The following is a 21,178-nucleotide window of genomic DNA, read 5'->3' as shown; positions in this document are numbered from 1 at the left end:
TGAGTTATTTGCTATTTCTCCGTCATCCTAGTTGTTTTTCAAAGTAAATATTTTAAAATAAACATTGTCTAAATATTACAAGGTATTTCCAGTAAAGAAGAGGGTGCCACATGGTGGAAGTGTCTTGCTCTCGTTTGTCCGTTGGCTAGACTGGGTTGTGATTGACAGAACTAGTGTAACCGCAGAGAAGGTTAGCTATTGGTTGAAACTTTTTTTATTTTGGAGAGGAAAACGCGGAAATCAGAGAAGCAGAAAGCGAAAGACGTCCACTCCTGTCTTGTCTCGGCTCTTGTAGTGTTCCTGAATGTGTGAATTGATATGAAATGGTGAACAGAATTTCTTTAAAAATGGAACAGTTGCCAGATATTACTGTTCTGATGCAACGTTTTAAAATGCAATTGTCGGCTTCTCATTCACATTGATGGATTACCTTTTGCAGCCAAATTAGAAATGTCTGGAGTTGTTTTCTGTGCCGTCTGGAGCTGAATGGGTGTGAATGAGCCCGAGAGGTATGGCAAAACTGATTTAAAAATATTTTTGATTGTAAAAAATTCACAATTAACATTAAAGGAATGGAAAATGTAAAAAAAACAATATGCAAAAACTCAAATCATACTGGTATTGTCCTTTAAGGTGACAAATCTATAGTGAATTTTGCCCGTCCTTTTTTGTGAGCCTCATCTCCTGAAATTTCGTGAAATGAACATGAAAAGATATGAAGGAGACACGGAACAGGTGGTAGTCTGGTTGAGGTCAGCCTGGCAAATGGGCAAATACATTTGCTTTCAACAACCTGGGTTCAATTCCCCTGTCCAGAAATTTACTGTGAGTTGAAGTTTTCTTTTTTTCTTACTTACCCTAACCTTAACTGAATTATGTGCCTAAACTAATTTGTGTTTTCACATAATTGGGTTTGTGGTAGAGGGACATAATGTTCATATAATACATGACTACAACATGCAATCTGCATTTCAGAGTTCATGTCATGAACATTTTTTGCTATATTAAAGGTTTTTGGCAACGTTTGGTGCCAGCTGTATCCTTTTTTTGTATTTGTGTCTTGTAGTTGTGTCTTCATGTAGATAGCAGACATTGTAGACTTGACAGACGCATATGTTACATAATCTATTTGTTCCAGTACAACACTGCTGTTATGAGGTTGCGGAGGTGGTAAGTATGTGACATGCACTATGACTCTATAGACTTGGCAAAAGAAAAAGGTGTGTGTGTGTGTGTGTGTGTGTAAAAGTTGGATCTATGTGTGACTGGAGAGTGCTTTAGTCTGGAGGACCCAGAGAGTCTTGGCTTAAGGCCAAGAGTCTGGATACCCACAAACCTTTGCTACTGCTGCTGCTAGGCAGAATGCGCTCTACTAAAGTGCAGCTAAACCACTGTTACCACATTTACAATTTGTATCTCCCAAACGTCTGCATTTCAGAAAAGCTGCCTTGTTTTTTCAGACCATGCATTTCCAATGGGTTATGGGTTGGTTTCCTTGACCCCAGAGTCCTAAAGGTTCCTCAGTACATAAAGGACAATGTCAACTGTAGTGGTCATAGTCGTAATGAGTCTGACTGGACATAAGGCTTTTGTCTAACAGCAGGGCTTCAAAAAATAAGACACTTCAACAAACAAGACTTCCTCACACCTTTGCATCTAGGCTCATTAAACATAGAGCTGCTCATGTTCATGTGGGGGCCCAAACTGAGTAAAGCTGCTCTCTCACGCTGGGACCTAGGATGGTATAAACATACTAGTACTTTTGTCAGAAATCACAAATTTAGTCTCTAAATTTGGATCAAGGTTCAACATCATGTGAGGACCCACCAGAAGCACCCAGTGTCCTCCCCCCTGCTCCCACTCCGTCCTGCAGCTCTGGATAACTCCGTCCCTCCAAGACTTTGTGGAGGCTTTTTGTGATTATTATTTCCAAAAATGGCTTTTCATGGGAAAAGACACCTGATGATGGCTTTTCTCAATGCAATTTGCAGCTTTATGTGGGTTATTTTTGCAGTAAAATTGTGATAATTGGTGCAAATTGCAATTCAAGGACGAAAATGGTATTGAAGTGGCTCTAAAGACATACCATGGAAATGGGGTTTTTAGAACTACCTGCCATTAAGAAAGAGTCATATACATTACAATACAAGCATTTCCTGTGATAATTAGCACATTGCATACCACAGAAACTACTGGAAACACTTAAGTGTTCATCCCTTTTTCCCGCAGCGGGTTGTTCTGCTAAGGGCTAGGAGCTACTTTCACAGATTTGTGAGACTTAATTGGAAATCTTGTGTCCGTTATCCAACTCCCAGCCGTTTGTTTGGTCTCGCATTACTGCTTTCCCTGATTTCAATGAGGGTTCAGTTGAATCTTGAGTTGTCCCTGGTCATTTATTTGGTCTTGCATTATTATCAACTACTATCATTGATCTGCGAGTGCTAAGCCATAAGGAGGATAAGGACAAATATTTGGTTTACAGTGTTATAGCAAGGTAGGCCAGTTTACATCTGTTGTTAAATTATGGTGACAGATGGTGGTCAAATTGTGCAGTGACGTGTTTAACCATCTTGACCGTCAACAGTCATTAACGGCTACTAAAACTGGTGCTTTGAGGGTTGGAAATGGCATTAGCGAGTCAGGCAGATTAACCACTGAAAGAAACTTTGACTTTTTTGATATCCAAAATCTCTGCCAGTGTTGTTGTGAATTATTGGGTGCGTTCGTGAATTGGAGGCGGGTTTACACAAATGGCCCGTGATGACGGGGATGACATGGTGTTCGCTTGTTATAACATTTTTGTAACTCTGACATAATTAGCAAAAATTATCATAATTAGCACAGATACTTTGGTGTTCAAGGTTTGATGTGATTTCCAATGCTGTGGTATTGAAAGAGGCATTCTGACACAACGCCTTATGAATCATAGGTAGCTATGACATCATGGTTGCAGTTTTAGGTCAGTTGATGGTAGTTTTGTGTTAAAGGTTTAATGGGACTTCTGATGTTTGTTCTTTCTCACTTCCATTCTTTCTTTCTCTCTCTCTCTTTTTACCATCTCTCTCTCTATCCACCCACTCAGATAATTCCTGTAGTCACAAATTTCTTACTCTGCCATCCTTTCCCCCTGTGATGTGCTGCACAATGTGTGTCGCCTGGATTGTTTTTTTCCCCCTGGTGATTATCTGACCTGTTATTACTGTCATTTCTTTTTTAGGGTGTAAAGCTAGAATTTTGAGTTGGCACATGTGACGCATGCAGCTCTACTTTATTAAACAAAAACAAGGCATACTAAGGCATTGCAGTCTATCTTTGCGTTCATTTGGCCTAGAAATATAATTTACTAAAGTTCCAATCACAACAGACAACAATAGATCCTGTCTTCAACACCTTCACCATTATTACCTTCTAACCTTTAGTCTCTCTCTCTCTCATATCTACACATAATGCCATTCAATGGCCTACTTAAAAAAAAATCTCTCTGTTTTTATCTCAGACTTCAATCACAATACCAATCTTTTACCAACCCCAACATCCCTAATGACACTACAAAAACAAAAACAAACAATATACACCAAGAACCACATTAACAAAAATAACCAAGCTAACCGCTGCGGTCTGTGTACCGAATTCGGCGCTTGTTTATTTTCTGAAATGAAAAAAATAACATGAGCTCAAAGTTACAACAAAGGAAAATACTGTGTGGGTTCCAGTCTTAATAAACATAGCTTCAACTCAACATCAGCACAAAATAAAATGTGACCCTTTGAATACGTGTCATGATTATAAAACTGTACTGTTTGATGTAAAAAGTCCCCATTTATGTTTGAGCTCTGTGTTCTTCTGACTAACAGAAGAACTAACAGTATGCAAAAAAAACAGGCTCATGATAAATGGAACATATAATAATGAAGGTTAAATGGAAAACAAAGTGCTCTCAACACCTGGGTGAATAAAACTCCCATATGAAACAACAACTTGTTGTCCTCTGAATCATCCTCCACCTCCTCCCTCTCAAAAGCTCCACTGGGAGCCGTAGGTTGTCGTATGAGAAGACCAACATAGACGTAGTTTGTTGGCGTGTGATTTGATTGGGCCATTTTATTTTATGTGACTAAGTGTGATGAATTGCCAAAATTACAGATTATATGTGTGGATTTGGCCATTTCATGTGGAAAAATTGCAACTGTTATTTATTTTTTTTAATTGTAAGTTCTCACAAATATTCTCGCAATATTCTCACAAATACAACATTGTATTTGCATGAATTATTATTCTCATTAAATCACATATTCCTGGAGAGACTAATAAATGCTTAATCTGCTGTTGGTGTTCTGCAATTTCCAACTATAGGAGGCCTTAGTGATTCTCTTACATAGACATCTCTCTCTCTCTGTCTCTCACTTGTTCACACACACACACACACACACACACACACACGCACACACAGGCCTCAGCAGGAACCCCTACTTTGACAGACAGACAGACAAACAGATTGACAGACACTGTGGCGGTGGGTGGGGTTGCTGGTTCAAATCTCAATGGATTACACAGCAGGGTGTTGCTGCAGGACACCGGAGAATCAGCAGGGTTGTTGGCTCATTATCGCACATCAAATGCCACCCACTGCCCAAGTGCCCTTGAGCAAGGCACTTAGCTCCTCACAACACTCCAGCAGGGCCGCCGTGCATGTCGGTGTGATCTAATGTACTTCTCTCACTTCCTCTCTCTTTTTTCCCCTGTGTGTGTGTGTGTGTGTGTTTATGTGTTTATGTATCTCAGTGGGAAACCTACTCTCCCAGAGGCACAATAGTGGAATTCCTTTTCAGACTAAGATCTCTCGCTCTCTCTCTCTCTGGCTGTCTGTCTCTCTCTTTATGTATGTATGTGTGTGTGTGTGTGTGTGTGAAGTCTGCTCAAACCTGTGAGAATCTCTCTTCTTCCATCGCTCCCCTCCTGCCTCAAGATTCCATCAATTCTCCTTCCTCTCTCAAATCTTCTCTTTTTTTTTAATCTCCTCTCCTCTCTTTTCCTTTCCTTTCCTTTCCTTGCCTTTCCTTTCCTTTCCTTTCCTTTCCTTTCCTTTCCTCTCCTCTCGCTCTTTTCTCTTTCTTTCTCCTTCCTATCCAAAAACAAATAAAAGAAACAGTATTAAACTTCTCCATAACACCATAACAGCCAGTCTGTAAAAGTGTTGTTTAAAGTGAGGTTAAAAAGTGAGGTTAAGTAATGATCCTGCCTTGGCTAGACTGTTAGATTGTTCCATAGCCAGGGGTCTACTTGTAGTAAGCCTGAGGGTGTTTCAAAAAAGAAAAAATATTCAGCTCATTATCCATAAATACCATTTAATATCTTTTCAAGTGCTGCGCATAATGAGAGATAGAAAGACAGAAATTTACTGTATTATTCTGTCATCATATTGTTGCTGTGGAGTGAAAACCCTGTATCTCCAAAATGTCACATTTTTAGGAACTAACAGCCTTGTTTTAGCTTTGACTATACATGTATTTTTTAGTTTATCCAGCATGGTTTGAAAGGTTTTTTTTTAAAAAAAGATAAACAAATTATTATTTTACTGTATTTTTATTTTAAAATCTCAATACTTTTACTTCCTGGAAAACAGAAAATCTTTAGTAGTGATTTCATTGTGTACCTGGAGGCGTACATAAAAATTCAAACCAATGAAACTATCATAGGTTATTTAACAATCCCGCCTCTCCCATCAAATAAAACTGCCTTTCTCTCCCTAACTGATATCCCATTGGTTTCCACTTCTGAATGACCCCACGCTGTGTTATGTCCCGCCCCAGCATCCTGTTTCAAAGGGAAATACATCAAAATGAGGTTTGGGTATTTTGGGCATTGGGTATTTTGTGTGTTATAAATTTCCAGAATATCATAGCAGTGGTGCCAGAGATTCAGCAGTGGTGCCACACCACTACTGTTTCTACAGTATGTAAGGGGAACGCTGCCATCTCTGTATACCTAGAATTTAAAACAAATTTCCCTAAGAATGCTGCTGAACAACACCCTCTGTTTTCTTGGCCTGTTTATCTGTCCTGAGTTGTTCTATTGAGTTATTCAGGGCGATTGTTTTCCACTGCATCATTAGTTAGGTTAATGTTTTTCAATGTGTTTAGTTCTCTCCAAGTTTTCTACAATTACAGACGGTTACCTCTCTCTGTCTCTCTGTTCCTCTCTCTCTCTTTCCGACAAAACCCTCTTCTTGTCTCCCCATTCAGTTCTGGCTGTGTTTGTTCCACTGCTCACTGTGTTGTGTCACTGATAGACTAGTGTTCCGGCAGACAGACTTAAAAAATGGATTAGACTCCCAGAATGACGGGTTGGACAAATTGTTTCAGCCAGAGACATACATCTGTAAGTGTGAGGTGTGTCTCGCGCTGGCAAGTAGAGACCAAACGCTCCACAAAAGAACCCTGGAAAAATAGTAATATTCGTTTTATAAGCTTACATTGCTCTCCGCGCTGGTTTATTTGGAGTGTGACTGATAGACTGTTTTTCCAGGTGTCAGAGTCGGTGGATATATGAGGATCCAAAGATATAAATCGCTGCTGTCTCTCCAGTCAGCTTTTCTAGGCGTAAGAAAATAATTCTTATTTTCCAATGGAGGGCCGTGTATTTTTAAATTTACCGAATGGGCGTCGAATGGGTTTCATGGCTCCAAAGGTTCATGAAATTTACCGAGCCCATAAACAGCCATGTAAAATTTAAACTCGGGTGAAAAAATAAACAGCAAATCTGAAGTTAGAAGGTTTTGTGGTAGTATTGTGGTAGATGGTAGTACAGTTTTGTGGCAGTACTTCAATGTGACTGATGGGGGGGTGAGGCTAGTGTCCCAGCAGACAGTGTCGCAAAATGTATTGATTTTCATGGTTCGAGGAATTTCTGGAATTTGAGAGACATATTCCAGGCCCTGACTAACAGGGACATTTTTAGCTCTCTGGGGAGGTCAGGGAATATCACTGAATTTTACAAATGAGACACTTTACAGGAATATACCAGAATGTATTTTACAAGTTGTTTCAAACTTGTTTCAAACTTTTTATTGTATTAGCTAGTGGGTTTCCTACTTATCCACAGCAAGTCCAATGGAAAGCAGACTGTTTACCCCTTAAGAAAATAACGTTAACAAACAAGAAAGGAATACAATTTTAGGTTATGAAAGCACCCCGACTTAGTTATGGAAAGTCATGGAAATGTCATGGAATTCAACATCAGCGCCAATAGAAACCCTGCATTTTTAACTTTTTTTTTAACTTTATTGAACCCTTATATTAGTTGTATACACATGCTGCCCAGTGCAACCTCAGTCTTCTATTGTTCCAGCATCTCTGCCAGAGCAGCCGCAGGTCAAGTGCCGTGGTCAAAGACATTACAGTGGTAGTTGTTGAGGGAGCGGCGAGTGTGTCTCCTTCACTTCCCCTGCCAAGTTTTTCCCAGCTGGTCCATGAATTTCAACAGACAACAGTCTGTTCACAGGCATTCTCTCTAACCTTTGGGTTAACGTCCTAACGTCCCCAGGCTGCCAACACCGCTGTTGGTTTGGTTTTGTTAAGATGTGACTGATACATGTTGTCACAGCTATCACTGGAAAACAGTGGATGAGGCCCTTAGAATTAATGGTTGGACAACATGCAGTCAGCATTGTTCAGTATCTACACAACCTCAAGGAGGTTTGGCATTTTAACATCAATAAATCAATACCACATTAACTTATAATTACCATTTAAAAAAACAAGACCATCACCAGGAAGATCGGCAGCCTCTACGGGCCTCTACACTGCAATTTACTTTGTGTGCAACAGGAAGCAACAGGGTTTATGGGACATTTGGTCTTAAATTTGAGAAACACTAGCACTAACAATACAACTAGTGTGATATAGAGGCTACAAATTGTTGTGATTATGGTCTCATTTGTTTACAGTAATTATACCAAAGGATTACAATTAATTTGACAGTGATATATTGATGTTCAAAAATGCTACACATAGCACCTTTAACAGTAGGCAGGCCAACCTGCCCAGTGCTGGGTATTTTGAATTCTGGAACTGAAATACATTATATTTTATCCCTCTGGTAATTATGAAAACAAAATGCTCTCTTTTTAAGGGTGCATTTTATTTATTTACACCTACTTGTCTATTTTTAATCATGTGCTGTTCTCCATGTGTCTTGTCTTTGCCCACAATAAAAGTTGGACCAAAGGTCCAGTATTCTGTTTTGAGTAAAGTGGTGCCATTGTGAGAACAGTCTTATTGTAATTTCTATACCCCAAACCTACCATCCTTCAGCCATCAAAACTGCTGGAAAGTAATAAACCATAATGAGACAGTTATCACAATCACTGTGGATATGAATGAAGGGACAGATAATTCTCCCATAAGAATGATCTAGTTTTAATTTCAGAAGTTTGGACACCACAGCCTGCGCTGGTTGTTGTAGACACATGCCTGCAGGTCTTGCTGCAAGCCACTGAGTGCTGATAGCAAATAGAGAGCTTCAAAAATGAACATAGGCTCACAGAATAGTTATTGATTTTGTACATTTGAAAATTCCTACATTTTTTCTACACTTGAATAAAATAACAAACACATCTCTTTCTGTCAGTTCTTTTTTCCCTTTAGCCAATACACCTTGTTTCCATTTAAAAAAATTGTTTTTTTTTTTACAGTTTTGTATTTGAAAAGCTGGGGGGGGGGGGGGGGTGACCAGCTGGGTGAAGCGGCTGGTCACCAGTTGACGGGTGGCCGGCCTTTCTTAGAGACAAGGTCACACTAGACGATTTTTCACCAATTGTATGGCCGACTGGACCGTTCTGACTGTCGGGGTGAATCTGGGCTATAGTCAGAGCAGGCCTGAGGCAGTTGGTCCCGACAGTGGGTGCAGAATATCCTGTAGTGTGAAAAGGTTCAAGACTCGAGACTTTGGCCTTCGGACGACTCCAGACCAGTTGGAGCTAGTCAAGAACGTGTAGATTTTGCCGTGCCCGGTCTGGCCAGGCTCAAGTATTATGGAGAGGTCCAAGAATAAGACTGGAATCTGAGAGCGATGCTGGCAACAGCCAATGGAAATTTAGTTCAAGGGGGAAGAAAAAATTAATGAGCCAGAAGTCACTTTTACCGACAGTAACAAATAGATGCGAGGAAAAATGGCTAGAGAGGAACTAATACATTCACTGACTGGACATCAGACATGATGGAACTGTGGCATTATCTTTCCTTGCACCTTTGTAAAAAAAAAACATTTGTAATATTGTAAGTAAAAAGACTCATACAATTATTATTTCAATTTTAAATCTTGTAACGGTATGAAGGGTATGACGGTATATATAGCCTACTTTTCAAAACAAAGTTACAGAGTGCTTCACAATCAAAAGAAATAAAAGTCTGAACAAATGACAGATAATATAACAGAAAGAAAAACCTTGGGGGAACACAACTTTAGACCTTTTACAACTCCATTCTTTTTTTGGAATTGATTCACCTGTTATTCCCATGCTCTTCTTCCACAAAAAATCACTGGCAGTGAACGGTAGCAAGTAGCCTAGTGTGAGCCAATTCTAAAAGTTCAGTAATGAAATAAAGTGCTGCTTGGTGGATCATTTGAATGCCGAATTTATCAGAAGACTCCAGGCAGAAGCAAGCTACAGGTCTTAAGTCATGTTCTGCGTTGTAGGTGTGTATATTTGCCAATAATAAAGGCAACATTAAAAGGCAAAATATTTTTTTTCGAATGGAGTTTGGCGAGACCACAGAACTTGAATGGATAGAACGGTCTTTCCCATTCAAACCAACGTTCCTGGATGGTCGGAGCGGCGGCCATTTTTATGTGTAACGTTACCGTTGGTATGAACCAACTTACAGCAAGTCACTGAGGCGAGAGGTTTTGCAGCAAAGACCAAAGCAAAGGAAAACTTGCACTGCAGCTGAATTAAGTTGTCACTCAGGCCACCACTAGGTGTCCCAGTTGCTGCTGTCATTTTAAACAGGTCAAGTTTTGACATCTGCAGTTTCTGTTTCTGCCGATGCCTGCTAGTTAATGTTAACTTAGCTGTTTGTAGTTAGCAAATGATAGCTTTTCTTCTCCACTAAAGGTAGGCTAAGCTACGTTACTTTATAGCATTTAAGGGGTTATATAAGGTACCTGTTTGATGATGCTTACCTGCCAGGTTTGCTAATATGCTAATGATGACTAGAAGAGCTAGAAGTACAATGTTTGATAATGCTATGGTTTCAGTTGAGTTTTGACAGTTTGCTAAGCAGTCGTGCAACAGACTCATCTGCACAGTTCTCAAGCAAGTGTTACAGACTTTACGGTCTAGTTAAGTGCCCAGACTTGCACAGCAATCAACCCTTAAAATTCCGTAGTCGCCATTTTATGCTATATTAGCCAAATTACCATGACAAATAGTGGAAGGACCGTTCTATCACTATTCAATATCAATAGTTCTGTGGGCGAGACGTTATCTGTATGCAAGAGAGAACGGAACGTATCGGGGCTACTGATCCACTAACTCACTCCAGAAGGTCTGATATAACACTAAATAACCGTTTTCGAATTTAACTGATTAACGTTAGAAGTGTGGTAAAGCAAATCTGGATCTTACTAGCCATAACATTAACACGAGTACACAAGTGACAATCGGTCTTCACAATCCTGTGTAGTCCTGTGGACTTTTTAATAATTTTGAGACAAGACACAAAGAGAATAGGGTAACTTAGCGTGTGATTCCTCATCTTTATGTGTGTGCCATCCCATCTTTGTCTCGTCCCCAAGTCTGCACACCTTTCTGATGGTAAGGCGATGATTTACTCAAGGCTAGTCATTTAATCTGAACTGCCGTGGCACAATTGGAAGAGTGTGGTAGCCAAATTGGTTGGCTCTGTCAGGGTTAATAGCCTCAACAGGAGTCCTACCTTTATAAGAGTTTGACAAACTAAGACCATGCTGATAGGCTAATAGACAGGCAGACAGAGCGAGAGAAAGACTGTTAGGCAGGTAGATACAGATGGACAGGCAAATGGACAGAGGGACAGAGTGGCACACAGACAGGCTGGCTAGCTGACTGGTAGTTGACTGTATAGTCTGAGTGGCTGGAGGACTGAGTGGCTGACTGATTACATAAGCTGGTTGACTGGCTGGACAGCTGACTGACTGGATAAATGGCCACATATTGCAAATGCACTGATTTTGGTATAAATGTCAAACAGCTGCAGGATTAGTGTGTGGCTTTGATGGGGAGAGAGAGAGAGGGAGAGAGAGAGAGAGAGGGAAGAGAGACGGATGCAGAGAGGGTGAGACAAAAAAAGAGAAAAACAGAGAACCGGAGAGGGATATGGAATCATGTCGATCCATCATTACATTGACAGCTAGACGATTACTGCTCATTACCTGACTGACTGACTGACTGACTGACTGACAACCGTGTGTGTGTGTGTGTGTGTGTGTGTGCGTGTGTGTGTGTGTGTGTGTGTGTGTGTGTCTCTGTCTCTGGGAATAAACTGTCATCAGTCTCCTGGTCAATCCTCCATTTGAGACACAAATCACAGCACCAATTTATTCCCAGAGAGAGAGAGAGAGAGAGAGAATGCTTGTGTATGTACCTTCATGTATGTACAGTGAGTTTGCCTGAGGTGTGTGTACTTCACTGTTTATGGTGTGTGTATGTATAGTATTAAAAGAGGCAAACATATTAAAAGAGGCAAACAAATTATAATATATAATTTATTCTTGGGAATGTTTTGGCTAAGCTTTCATCCAGGTCCATATCAGAGCTAGCTGTAGTTAGATCCTGTCAGATCCATTCTTAGACACATTCTTAGATCTAGAGAAGGGGCAGCAACATGATACAACCTAGCCAACCTCTCTCTATAGCTCTGACCAGGGTCAGAAATTAATGTTGGTGCAAAAATGCCCTTGAAATTTCATTTTAAAAAAAACAACACCGATTGTCAGGGGAAAAAATGCTCCAACAATCAGGAGTACCCTTTTTTGCATTTTAGCTTGTTCAAATTTTATTTGTTGAGTTCACACGTGAACGCAACTGTCCCCCGTGGGCCACCATAGGTGATTTACGGGATCCTGATTCTTTCCAGTGCATTCTGGGTGAGAAAAATTCAGGGGGTTTTGATCAGAAATCAACCGTTTACACAGCCTGAAGCTGTAGAAAGTGTTGGCACTACGCAGTCAGCAGTAGAAGAAATGCCCATCCCACATAAACCAACCAATATGGTAAAGAACTCAACAAATGAGAGGTGGAGGAAGGACTAGTTGGAGACACAGAGGGGAAACAGCACCATCCTCTTCTGTAAGGCCTGCTGCGAATTTCCAGCATGTGGGAAAGAAGTGTGGGACGTCTGGTATAAAAAGAACAAAAATAAAACAACAACTCTTAGTGGTACAATTTGAGCGTTTATTTGCCAATATGCAGTACAAACATATTATTTCATAGACCTTTGTTGTTCACTGACACTGCCATAACGCCCTTGAGCAACACACTAAACCCCAAACTGTGGAGAGGAGACAACAGCATTAACGATTCCCTGTATATAATTCTTGGCGAGATAAAACAGATAAAACAAAATTTGTGGTTTTCTCTCTCTGTGACTCAACGACTCTGTGTGTGTGTGTGCGTGTGCGTGTGTGTGAGTGCAAACAGTGACCATGACTCAGTGATTTTATCATCTCAAAGATAAAGCTCTTCTCTCTGGCTCTTCATCTCTCTCTCTCTCTCTCTCTCTCTCTCTCTCTTTCTCCAGTTTCAGCTCTCTTTCTCCTCATCTTTCTCGTTATCTGTCCCTCTCTCTCCCTCACTCACTTCCTTTCTCCATCTTTCCTAAGCCTGTTTGATTCTATTTGACCGACCGTATTTCAGTTTGCTCTTCAGCTTTGTGCCGAAATCTATTTTAAATAATGATATAATACAATAATAGTAGTCTTTATCGACCCCTGTTGGCGACTCAGGAATAGCAGCAACACCCACAGGTCTCTGGCACAGCTTACGGTGGCCTGCAGTTGACACGGATAATCAGTAACAACAGAGACGAATAAGCTGGCAAATTAGAACAGCGATTCATCAGAAACGTCTAGTGAAGAGGTGATATATCATGATGCGAAATACTGTAATAATAATAATAATGCTTTGTGATTTGCTTCTTTGGCTTGAGCATGAAATGTCTTGCGATGCCAATGGGCATAGGGGGAGGGTGGGGGTGTGTGAGTGTGAGTGAGTGTGTGTGTGTGATCAAAACAGGCCGGAAAGTGAGCTTTGAAAGCCAGAAATCTCAGCAAGTAATCGTTGAGTCATTGGTATTGATATATTAGGGTTGTTTCGTGCTACGGGAAAGTAAAACTCCTACTTACCTTTCTCTTCTCCTTTCTCCTCTTCTTTCATCTTCTCACCCTTCCTGTCTCTTTCCCCTCTACTTTCTGTCCTTCCTCTGTTTCCTCCCTCCCCTCCCCACTCTTCCCTCCATTTCTGTCTGTCTGTCTCTCTTTCATACGCTCCCTCCCTCCCTCCCTGTCTGTCCTTGGTGTCCTTGCTTTGAGGCCAGAGAAATAAAATGATTCGCTTTATACAATTCGGTGTTTTCAGTGTTCTCTGTCTGGCTCAGTAGATCAACCGGTGACTCTCTTCTTCTTCACTGTCTCTTCTTTTCTCTCTCTTCCTCTGTGTCTTTTCCCTGTCTGTCTGTCTCCCTCTTTGCCCCTTCTTCCCTCTCTTTCCTTGATTCTCTGTGTGGCACTCTCTCCTCTCTGTCTCCCCCCTCTACCCCACCTTTCTGTAAGCCAGCCTTTCATATGATGAAAAATGAATCGGTATAAAGCCGCTGCCAGTAACGGCGGACCCAGGCTCATTGTCGTAACTGCTTTGATTACGCCAGCAATTGAATCCCGTTTTAATGTCTGTCTTTCTTCTCTCTTTCTTTTTGTCCTCTATTTTTGTCTCTTTTTTTTTCCCTTTTATTCTGTCGCTCGTCACCTTTCTCGCTCCTTACTCACTTATTGTTGCTCCTGGCTTTGGTCTCTACTCTCACTAGTTCTCTTTTTGACCCCTGTTTCACCCATTTTCTGATTCTTTCACCAATTTTTTTGTGCTCTGCTATTTTTGCTATGATCTCTCCTCTCCTCTCCTCTCCTCTCCTCTCCTGTCTATATGTTGGTAATCAGAGACCAAAGGGCCTGATCTGTTATCTACATGTATAGACTGTTCCTTGGGTTTATCTAAATCTGGCTATTCTATTCTATTCTATTCTATTCTATTCTATTCTATTCTATTCTATTCTATCGGGTTGTTAGTGTTAACATTGTACTCTCCTATACTCTCCTATAATCTGCCGTGGATCTATCCCAGCTCTCTGGTTTACTACTACTTTCTATTCCGATGTTCTAATTGGAGTTCACGATTTTAGATTTTAGCAATATACTTTTGTGCACAGTGATTCAAACCAAGACTGACTGTGTCCAACCTCTGTGCTCCCTCATCATCTAATCATTGTTCTGCCCATTTGTTTATATCAACAGCTACCTACTTCTGTACCTCAGTTCCCTCGCCTATTATGGAGACTCAAAATTAAGGAATCGCTAAATGCTTCTTTATTTACTGGTCTTCTTGGAATGTTAATGGCACAATAAAATGGAAATGTGAAAATGAAATTGTAAATAGCAAAAGTGAAATTCAAACGAGAAGTACAAAGATTTTCATTTTTGTACTTCTCGTTTGAATTTCGCTTTAGCAACATGAAAAGATAAAGTTAAATCTGAAATTTAAATTTAAAATGGTACACAAAGTGTTCAATTCCAAAGTTATACACATTCCTATTTCCAATTTACATTTGGCTTTATCCATCTGCCATTTTCAACTTTTGAATTGTGAGCTGTATATAAATGAGGAGGCGAGGATTCTTCATATTCTCCTCCCAAAGTTGTGTAACCATCACCTCTCCATGAAGTCTAGCAAGCCGCGTTTCAGCACAACCTCCAATGCGATCAAGGGCTGACTTCGCTGTGTCAGAGCCAAAGAGTTTGCACAAACAATCCCCCTCACTGTTCCCACCATACATTATTCTGACTTTTCCAGTTTGAGTGTGTATCTGTTTTATTCTGCGTTGCAGGCTGTCTGGGTTCATGCTGCCCTCAGTTATCATCAATAGTGGATCTTGTGTACTGTTGCTCTGTGGCTTACTGCAGATTTATTTTTTTCTGAAAAGTAGAGTGGGTGATCCACTCCCCTTAGTATTTTTTTTCTTTATTTATGGAGACAGTAGGGAAGCTGAGAGCGGCACAGAAGAAAAGGTTCTGGTGGGATTTGATCGCAGGCCAGCAGGGGCACATGTGGCTTCAAGGATGGGGGTCTTATACCATAACCAACACCAACACTTATTCTATTTTCTCTACTTATTCTGTTTATTCATGCTTCAGGTTTTCAGGGTTGGTGCTGTCGAGTCTTTTGGTTTCAATAATCACTTGTCACGTTGTGCTTTACTACAGATTTCTTTTCTAACATTAATATTGTTCTGTTTTCCAGGTTGTCAGGGTTCATGCTGCCCTCTCCTATAGTCAGCAGTGGATCTATACTGGCTTTGTGGTTCACCACTGACTTTGCTGTCAGCGCACAGGGCTTCAAGGCCGTATACGAAGGTGAGACCATGTGCGAGCGCGTGTGTGTATGGGTGTATGTGTGATGCTTATGATACACAGACAACTCTTTGAGGCAATACTGGTGGTTGATATTATTTCAGCAGGGTTGGACAGGGTTGAAAAAAATGTGTGAATAACACAGTGAGCTATAAGGAACAAAATGTCAGGATACTGCATTGAAAGAAAATAAGGCAGGACATAACTGATGGCTATATGATTGGCCATCTGTGTCGCCTAAAAGATTTGCCTGTGTTTTTTTGTGTGTGTGGATAGAGCTGCATATTTGTGTAGGTGTGCCACTCCTTGGTTTTGTGTGTCCAAACCAGTGTTTCTGCTATAGTGCTGGGGCCTCCACAGCAAGAACTCTAACAATGCTAATAGAGCATTAGGAAAAAAACAAATTGAAAAATTGGAAATGTAATAAACAAAAACAAGTAAAAGAATATTGGAAACAAGCAAACAAAAAAAACACGAAAAAAAACAAACATTTTCAATTTGCCAAGTTTTCCTCACAAGTATCAGACCAGTAATTAGAAATAGTTTTTTGTCATTATAATGTATCCAAATATGAACAGATTTTGTTTTTTTGACAATCACTAGAAATTGAATAAAACTGGGAATAAAACATGGACAGATGTACAACCAAAACCAAAATTACTTTCAGCCACCAATGATACACATCATTATTGGGGAAACACTGGATCTAGCCTACATACTGCTGTTTTTGATATTTCTACTATTGCGTGCTGTGGTTTTGATGAGGATTTTGATGATGTTGATGATGCTTATGATGGTGGTGATGATGATGATGATGATGCTGATGATGATGGTGGTGATGATGAGGATGGTGGTGGTGATGATGACGGTGATGGTGGTGGTGTTTGGAATATGGGTGGAAGTGATGACGATCATTATAGCTCATGGTTTCCGTTGACGCTGATGAAGGCATATATTTCAGTGCATGGTTTCCCATCTTACGAGAACACATCTTCCTGATCTCACTTGTTCATTCACTGAAACTTCTGCTAACGTCCTATTGCATCATCATGGTTAGCTTTTATGTTTGGATCGGTCAGTTGGTGTTTGTCTGGGGTCAGAAGTTCGAAAGAAGTCAGTTTTTAATTGACTGTGTGTGTGTGTGTGAATACACAGCGCTGAGAAATCAGGGGGCGAACACTTCTGTTGATCAAGATTAGTTGAGCAAGCACTGATAAACACACTGCAAATTTTCCCAGGACTCAGGGTGAAACTGTGTGGATGAGCCTTTGTTCTGATTTATGAAAATAACTGTTATAATTAATATTTCTGTGTGGGCGCCCCTCGGCTCACAGCCCAGGACTGTTGTCTTGATAGTCCCTCTGTCAGTTGCCCCGTATGTATATATGAAGAGTTTGGTTCCAAAGTGAGATATCCATGCCACCCACCCTCCCACTGCTGGCACCAAAGTTATGCACATTATGTGTTAGTAATGAAATTAGGAGTATTATTAGGAGTGCTTATAAAATAATTCATTTTTTTGAGGAATTTGAACATTTCTTTTTCCAAAATTCACATATTTGTGTATATGTCATCAGTGCTTTTTTGATTGTTAGCTTTGCTACATGTTGGTTTACTGTGTGTTTTATGTGCATGTCATAAACTTGGTATACAAGCCTAATGGAACTGTGTGTGTGCGTGCGTTTGTGTGTGTGTGTGTGTGTGTAGACTCTTGAGTTCAGCCTGACCTTTTGAAGGTGCACGTACACACACACGCACACACACACACACACAAACACACACACACACACACACACACACACACACAAACACACACACACACACACACACACACACACACAGTGCTCCATTAGGCTTGTATAACAGTTCATCTATGAATCATGAACTCTAAATATCAAAGACAAACTCCAGAGACCAGATATAGACACTTACTCCCCTGCGTGTGTGCATGTGTGTGTGTGTGTGTGTGTGTGTGTGTATGTGTGTTCCTCTTTCACTTTTATCTTACTCTTTCTCTGTATATGTCTTCCTGTTTTGGCAAGTGTGTGTGTATGTCCATTTGTGTCTTTGTGTATGTTGAAAGCAAACTTGACAGCCATTAAACCTTTTTCCAGGAAGTACTTTGTCTTATTTTTTCTTTCCATTGTTCCGTTTCACATCTTTGGGGACCCTTAAGTGTGTTTGTCGCCCCAGGGGTGACTCTATTTGTGTGTGTGTGTGTGTGTGTGTGTGTGTGTGTGTGTGTGTAACGGGGAACTGGCAGGTCTTTCTGGCAGCATCTTTATTTTTTATGTTGCTTTGTTTTTGCATTGATGTCTTGGACATAAATAAATGATTCAGGTCTGTTTGTGTGTGTGTATGTGTGTGTGTGTGTGTGCATGTTACTTTGTCATTCAGTGTTTTGTGATAAGAAAAAAAGAAAAGACAATGGCGTTCATGTGTCAAGACAAGGCACAACCTTCTTTATTAAATAAATGTTTGTGTTTTTGTGTATGTCAGTAGATCCATGCAGCCCATGCAGCTACTTGCAGATTACAGCTAACTGGCTAGCTTTCCTACTCATCTATCTTTATGCCTTTTAGTATTACAGGAGTCTGTTGACAGCCAACACAAACAAATATGATGGAGTGAACATTGGCAACATGATGGCAAGCCAACAAAAAAACAAAATGGATGTGTATATTTGATTCAATATGGACTTAAGAATATGCTGTTTGGCTGGGAATCTCACAGTGCACCAGTGGGTAAAGCATGACACTAACACTATGTGGCATAACATTTTTATTACACATACGCTAAAGACAAGGCAGCCTCTTCTTTCTCACACAGTTTTATTAAATCTAATTTTTTGTGATACTTTATTGATCTCCAAGTTACAACTTGTCGACTGCTGGCTTATTGTGAAACAGAGTTAAGACAGAAAGGCTTCATGAGGTCATTTCGATCCCCTAAGTGTTGTTCAATGGTAGCCATTCATTTAGAATGCCAGAAACCAGGAAACATGTCAACCATTTATACTGCAGCTACTACGTGTCGAATATTTGGTTAGTACATCTTCAAAACAGATCACACAGTTAGTATCATACATGTGTGGGTCTGTAGGCTGTTTCCTGGTTGTGCTGAGCAACCATCAGAGCAACTGTTTCAAACTCTAATATTCATAAAACACAGATCTGCATGTACACTACAATTACACTAGTGAGATCTGATCGATGGTCACTTATATGGTTGAAGGAATTGGGCTATATTGAAAAGCGGTTTGTTAACTCAAAAGGACGCCAAAGTTACAGTCTTTTCATTGCAGAAAGGTGAAAGAAATATTCAGCATTCCAGTGACTTTCAGTCAAAGTTGTAGAAATCTTGAATTATGTCTCAATGCGACTCACAGAAACACATTTCTCTTTACACAGATGTATGTAAATCACTGATTCTCCTGGTAACAAGATGTTCAGTCAGCTGGGACAACTCCATTGGCAATGTTGCCTATTATCATTGACCAAAAAGTTGCTCTGTGTACTTTTTCCTACAGCACTTTTGAAAACTTTTAGAAGCAACATTTTAAAGCAGTGTAAATTGCTGATTTCCTATTAACTATAGCCAGCAGTTTTGTCCATGTTACTTTTGTTCTTACAGCCCACTCTATTATGTAGATGGATTTTTTCCCAGTTGCCAGAAGGCAATATTGTCTGTCTGCCTCGCTTCAAAACATTGACCATTCATCAAGAGCTTGGCGTGTTTGCCCGTGCCTCACGGCACCTGACTAGATCCAATGTTGTCTGCATGAATTTCTCACTTCTCAGGTATAGGTGGAGCTCTGGCTCAAAAACATTGTTGAAAAATATGCTAATTATAAATTTATCTTAACAAAATTCTAGCAATTTTTGTTTTTAGTTGTGTTTAGATCCTCCGGAACCTTCACTGGCTACCTGTTGTTTTCAGAATAAAATTCAAAATCCTTCTGTTGGTTTTCAAAGCACTTGCTGGTCTGGCTCCACAGTACATCTCAGACATGCTGTCAGTCTATAACCCCAGCAGATCCCTCCGGTCACAAGGTGGAAATCTCCTCCATGTGCCTAGAGCACTTTCAAAGTCTGGTGAGATGGCATTCAGTATTTATGCACCCAAAGAATGGAACAGTTTGCCTACTGATCTTAGACTTGCTCCAACACTGTGTTCTTTCAAAACCAAACTAAAGACCTTCCTTTTCACTCGAGCATTTCCTTAAATGAACACACTGTATTTGTACATTATGTTTGTTTGTATGTGTGTATGTAGGCTATATGTGTTTTTATGTGTATGTATGCATGGATGTTTCTGTTTATTTGCACATTTCTGCTGTTTTATTGTTTTTATGTAAAGCACTTTGAACTGCTTCTGTATGAGATGGTGCTATACAAATAAAATTGAATTGAATTGAATTTAATAGATTGACTAAACTTGTATTTACCCTATATGCTTGTTTTGGATTTGGAGGAATATTTTGTGTTTGGGTCCACACACCGCTTTAGCTTCAATTGCATCATGGTAAAAGAGAGCGGATTTAGCACAATAATGACAGTTTTCAACATATGGAAAATATTGTTATTTTTCAAAATACTAAGATGAAAGTCAGGAAAGTTGGAAAAGCGCAATATATGTAATGAATAGTCAGTTACTCCAAGTGCTCAGCCTAACCCTCTCACCCACAGGTAGTGATGATCTCACAAAAACACGCTCACTCACACACACTCAGCATACACACACACACACACACACACAACTTTTGTACATGCGGGTACATGGCATTAAGCTCATTACTGTGAAAGATGTTAAAGCCAAGCTAGCATGACAGCGTGAAACCGTATGCCTGTGTGTGTGTGTGTGTGTGTGTGTGTGTGTGTGTGTATGGTGTGTGTGTGTGTGTGTGTGTGTGTGTTGGGCTAACCCGTTCTCAAATCAGTGCTATCTGAGGATTTTGGAGAGTCCCTGTTTCTCCCTCGGTCTCAACCCCTCCCTCCTCTGCAACAACCATCCCTCTCCTTGTCTCCTTCTCTGTTTCCTTCTCTGCTTCCTTCTCTCTGTTCCTCGCTCCTTTCTTCTCCCTCCCTCCTTCTCTCTTCCTCTCGCTCCCTCTCTCTCTCTGCGTCTGTTCATATTCCCAGTCATAGTGTGAAGACTCTGCTCTGCTCTGTCTTTTTACTGTCCAACCTGTCTCCCCCGGTCTCGCTCTCTCTCTGTTAATATAGCCAGTTCTATTAACAAATCTTTTCTCTGTTCTGTCCTTTTATTGAAGGAAACCAAATGGAACTATAAGCCTGAACACATAGCTAGCTGATAAGACCCAAGTCCACCAAGGGAGGGAGGGAGGGAGGGAGAGAGAGAGAGAGAGAGAGATGGGAGGAGGGGGGAGTCTCAAATGAAGCTATAAGTGGTGGAAAGCAAGGCCTTGCTGATAAAAAGCAAGTCTGCAAACCAGCTCTGCAAGACAAGATAATCATCAATTAATTTCCCCTGAAGGAGAGAGAGAGAGAGAGAGAGAAAG

The 21,178-nt window shown here is 40.4% G+C and overlaps 1 protein-coding gene across 1 annotated transcript in view; it reads left to right on the top strand.

The window, feature by feature from the left end:
- csmd1b (CUB and Sushi multiple domains 1b) overlaps positions 1-21,178 on the top strand; it is a 326,361-nt gene that overhangs the window by 29,651 nt on the left and 275,532 nt on the right. The window contains exon 2 of the mRNA XM_078284417.1: positions 15,548-15,660. Coding sequence (XP_078140543.1) covers positions 15,548-15,660 — 113 coding nt within the window. The remainder of the gene's footprint in view (positions 1-15,547; positions 15,661-21,178) is intronic.

This window comes from Centroberyx gerrardi, chromosome 1 (assembly GCF_048128805.1).
Source record: "Centroberyx gerrardi isolate f3 chromosome 1, fCenGer3.hap1.cur.20231027, whole genome shotgun sequence".
Taxonomy (NCBI): Eukaryota; Metazoa; Chordata; class Actinopteri; order Beryciformes; family Berycidae; genus Centroberyx; species Centroberyx gerrardi.
The sequence above is the reverse complement of the archived record's forward strand: the minus strand, read 5'-3'. Positions and strand labels throughout refer to the sequence as shown.